The sequence below is a fragment of the Hipposideros armiger genome, unplaced genomic scaffold, assembly GCF_001890085.2.
Source record: "Hipposideros armiger isolate ML-2016 unplaced genomic scaffold, ASM189008v1 scaffold_296, whole genome shotgun sequence".
Classification (NCBI taxonomy): Eukaryota; Metazoa; Chordata; class Mammalia; order Chiroptera; family Hipposideridae; genus Hipposideros; species Hipposideros armiger.
The window spans coordinates 950,947-954,721 of record NW_017731646.1 but is presented as its reverse complement, the minus strand read 5'-3'; the positions used below and the strand labels follow the sequence as shown (position 1 = coordinate 954,721).

At 35.5% G+C, this 3,775-nt stretch overlaps 1 protein-coding gene across 3 annotated transcripts in view; it reads left to right on the top strand.

The window, feature by feature from the left end:
• EPB41L4A (erythrocyte membrane protein band 4.1 like 4A) overlaps positions 1 to 3,775 on the top strand; it is a 258,505-nt gene that overhangs the window by 135,781 nt on the left and 118,949 nt on the right. For all 3 annotated transcript variants that reach the window (XM_019659141.1, XM_019659144.1, XM_019659142.1), the window contains exon 4: positions 2,230 to 2,308. In XM_019659141.1, the coding sequence (XP_019514686.1) occupies positions 2,230 to 2,308 (79 nt within the window). The remainder of the gene's footprint in view (positions 1 to 2,229; positions 2,309 to 3,775) is intronic.

Sequence of the window (3,775 nt, the reverse complement as noted above, 5' to 3'; positions counted from 1 at the left end):
TATTCATCTTTTGTTATTGGTATATATTTGAGTATCACAATTTTAATAGTTTTTTTCCTTTCTTAAAATGTGTGTACATTTTTTTTTGGCACCCTCTGTGTATGGACCCTAATCCTACCACACAGTGTCACTGATGATTTTGTTTTTCCTTAAAACATACAAGACATACATGGTAAAGTATTTCTAACACGTCAGTTTTGCTGAGAGAGTAGAACAAATGTTCTCACTGGGGAAAAAAAGGTAAATATGTGAGGGGACGGACGTGTTAATTAACTTGATGGGGGAAATCCTTTCACAATGTATACATATATCAAATCATCATATTGCATACTTGAAATGTCTTACAATTTAATTGGTCAATTTACCTCAATAAAGCTGGAAAAAAAAGTTTCCTGACCCTCTTCCCAAAGTTTGCCACTGTTAGTAATTTCTTATGTATTCTAAGGAAAAAAATATTTTAACAGGGAACTTTCTTTTCCACAAAAGGGATTGTACTTCTGCAGTTGGAAATATAGATTGCTGATCTTTCTCCATCCTCATACAGAGGCCCCACTCTGCCCATGTGAACAGTTGCACAGTACCATATATATATATATATATACACACACACACATATATATCCGTCCTTTGGTTAACTTAAATGGTCCACCTGCTCTGCTGAGCATTTAAGTTGTTTTCAGCTTTTCGCGGATACTATTTTTTTTTTTTTTGGTATTTAGTGATGGATGGTTTTAAAATCATTTATTTGGTTTATGAATAATCTTCATTATGAAAAAATACATATATGTTGTAGAAAGTGGAAAAATTATAAATTAATAAAAATTATGCATAACCTCACTAACCAGAGATAAGAACTGAAAACATTCTCGTGTATTTGGTCCTGTCTTTTTTCCTGTGTTTCTACAGACATAGACCCCATGCGTATGTATAGATATCTGCATAGCTGATGCTCTACTGTTACATAGTTGTGACCCTGTTTCTTTTTTATTTTATATTTTCTTGTGTCTTTAGACATTCTTGGTAAGTATTTTTAAACGGCTTTATTGAGATAGCTTTGACATAAAATTGTATATATTTAAGGTATGCGACTTCACGTTTTGATATATGCATACATTGTGAAATGGTCAGCACAATCAAGCTAAATAACTTACCTATCACCTCTATATAGTTACCAGTGTATGTGTGTGTGTGGGGGGGGAGGTGGCGGGGGTGATAAGATTTAAGATTTGTCCTCTTAGCAAATTTCAAGTGTACAATACAGTATCTTAACTGTCATCACCATGTGGTACATGAAATTCCCAGAACTCATTCATCTTGCATAACTGAAACTTTATACCCTTTGAGCAATCTCATTTTCCCCTCCCCTGCCCTTGGCAACCACCATTCTACTCTCTGCATGTATATGTGTGACTATTTTAGATTCCACATATAAGTGATATCAGGCAGTATTTGTGTGTGTCTGTGTGTGTCTGGCTTATTTCCCCTACATAATGTCCTTCATATTCATCCATGTTGACTTAAATGGGATGGTCTCCTTCTTTATTATGGCTGAATAATATTCCTGTGTGTGTGTGTGTGTGTGTGTCCTACATTTCGTTTATCCACTTTTTCATTGATGGACACTTAGGTTGTTTCCATATCTTGGATATTGTGAATAACGCTGCAGTGAAGTGGAATGCAGATATCTCTTCAGAATCCTGATTTTATTTCCTTTAGATAATATACCCAGAAGTGGGGTTTGCTAGATCATATGGTAGCTCTGTTTTTAATTTTCTGAGGATGTTCCATACTGTTTTCCTTCGTGGCTGTACCAGTTTACAATCCCACCAGCAGTGCACAAGAGCTCCCTTTTCTCCAAATCCTCACAGATACTTTTGCCTTTTTGATAATAACCATTCTTATAGGTGTGTGGTGATACCTCATTGTGGTTTGGATTTGCATTTCGCTGATGATTTTAGTGATGCCGGGCAACTTTTCGTGTATTTGTTGGCCATTTGTTTTTGAGAAAAATGTGTATTTAGGTCTTTAGCCCATTTTTTTAAATTGGGTTATTTGTTTATCGCTATTGAGTTGTATGAGTTCCTCACATATTTGTCTATTAACTCCTTATCCAGAATATGGTTTGCAAATATTTTTGGTGAGTGTAATATTTAATAGTTGTATAATAGTACACATTACTTTGACTCATTTATAATGTAAAATTTAATTAATTTCTATTTCTTATTTTAGCTGGACCTCCATATACTTTGTATTTTGGTATTAAATTCTATGCTGATGATCCATGTAAGCTTAAAGAAGAAATAACCAGGTACAGTATTGACTTTGCTTTTTGAACAGTTCATGTGTGGCACATACAGGAGACTTTATTTAAAAACAAAGGGAGGTCAAACATTTGGATGTATGTCTACCTGTGTTTTGTAATGCATCTCCTGAGAGAGTTAAATTTAAACTAGTATTGCACGGGGCAGATCGATGTCTGATGATAGGTGCGTTTGAACAATGGCATGAACCTGGGTGACACGATGATAGATTTTGCATCTGCTGTGATGAGATATTTCCGTGTCATTATTGTGAAGGATGCATTCAGCCTTTGTAAGTCATATAAAAATAGCCGTTTGAACAGCGTAAAGGAATGGTATTTTGATACTGTTTGTATATGTAAATATAAATTTGAAGAGCCAGTCATTTCTCTTTAATTGGTTATAACTTAAATTTCAGCTGTCTAGGGGTTTCCATTTATCTTCACGGGAAATGAGAAATTGCTTTTAGTATTTTATGATGTATTACTTCACCTTTGTCATCAAATGTTTTATTTCAGTTAAGGCAGAATTTTCAGTTGGTATTGATTCTGTTGTTAAATTGTCCATGCCAGCATTTGAAAGTGGCTTACAAAGAGCAGACAATAGTATTATGTTTTCACTTATCGCCCTTGTGACCTGACTGTACGTAGTAGCAAAAACAAAAGCATTTTTTCTAACTTAGCTCTAAGTGGTCAGCTTTCCTTGTGAACCCCTATCATTGGCTCACATAAAACCTAATGCATTATTTAAAAAATTTGAAATCGTATCTTTGATAACTAAGGCAGTCTGTGGTTTTGTTCCTATTGCACCTTTTCATCTTTTCCCTTAGACTTTGTTTTGTCTTGATTCTGGACTACATGCAGAAGAGTGAGAAGCGGGTAGGCTAATTGGATCCTTTCTCTTCCACTCTGAGGTGCTATCATTAGGTCTCATTTTTAGAACTGTGCTGATGTCTGCATTCACGTATTCCATCGCCACATTGTTAGTGCACATTTGCAAAGCAGGGCTGCCCGTTCAGGGCTTTCCACGAGCACACCTCTGGGGGAGAAGGGCTATTATGTCGTGGGTGTGGAAGAGTGGGATTGTGTTTATGATAGAGTTTCATGAATAGTCTTTGCAGTCAAGAGGGATTGCTGAGTCATGGGCTCAGGGGAAACTGAGTCCAGGTGACATTAAAAACGCATTTATATCTGTAACTCATTAGGGAATTACAAGGGAATAACATTTTATTAAAATACAAGAAGGCCTTCATTTAGAGGTTGTCAGTAACCTCTCTGTGCTTCAGTTTCCTCAACTGGAAAATTGAAGATGTCTGTGTCTCATAAGGGTTTTGTAAGCATTCCATGGACTAATGCATGTGAAGATCTTATACACTTGACTCTTGAACAACATGGATTTGAACTGCATGAATCCACATATACGCATTTTTAAATACATACTATAAATGTATTTTCCTTATGATTTTCTTTTTTTTT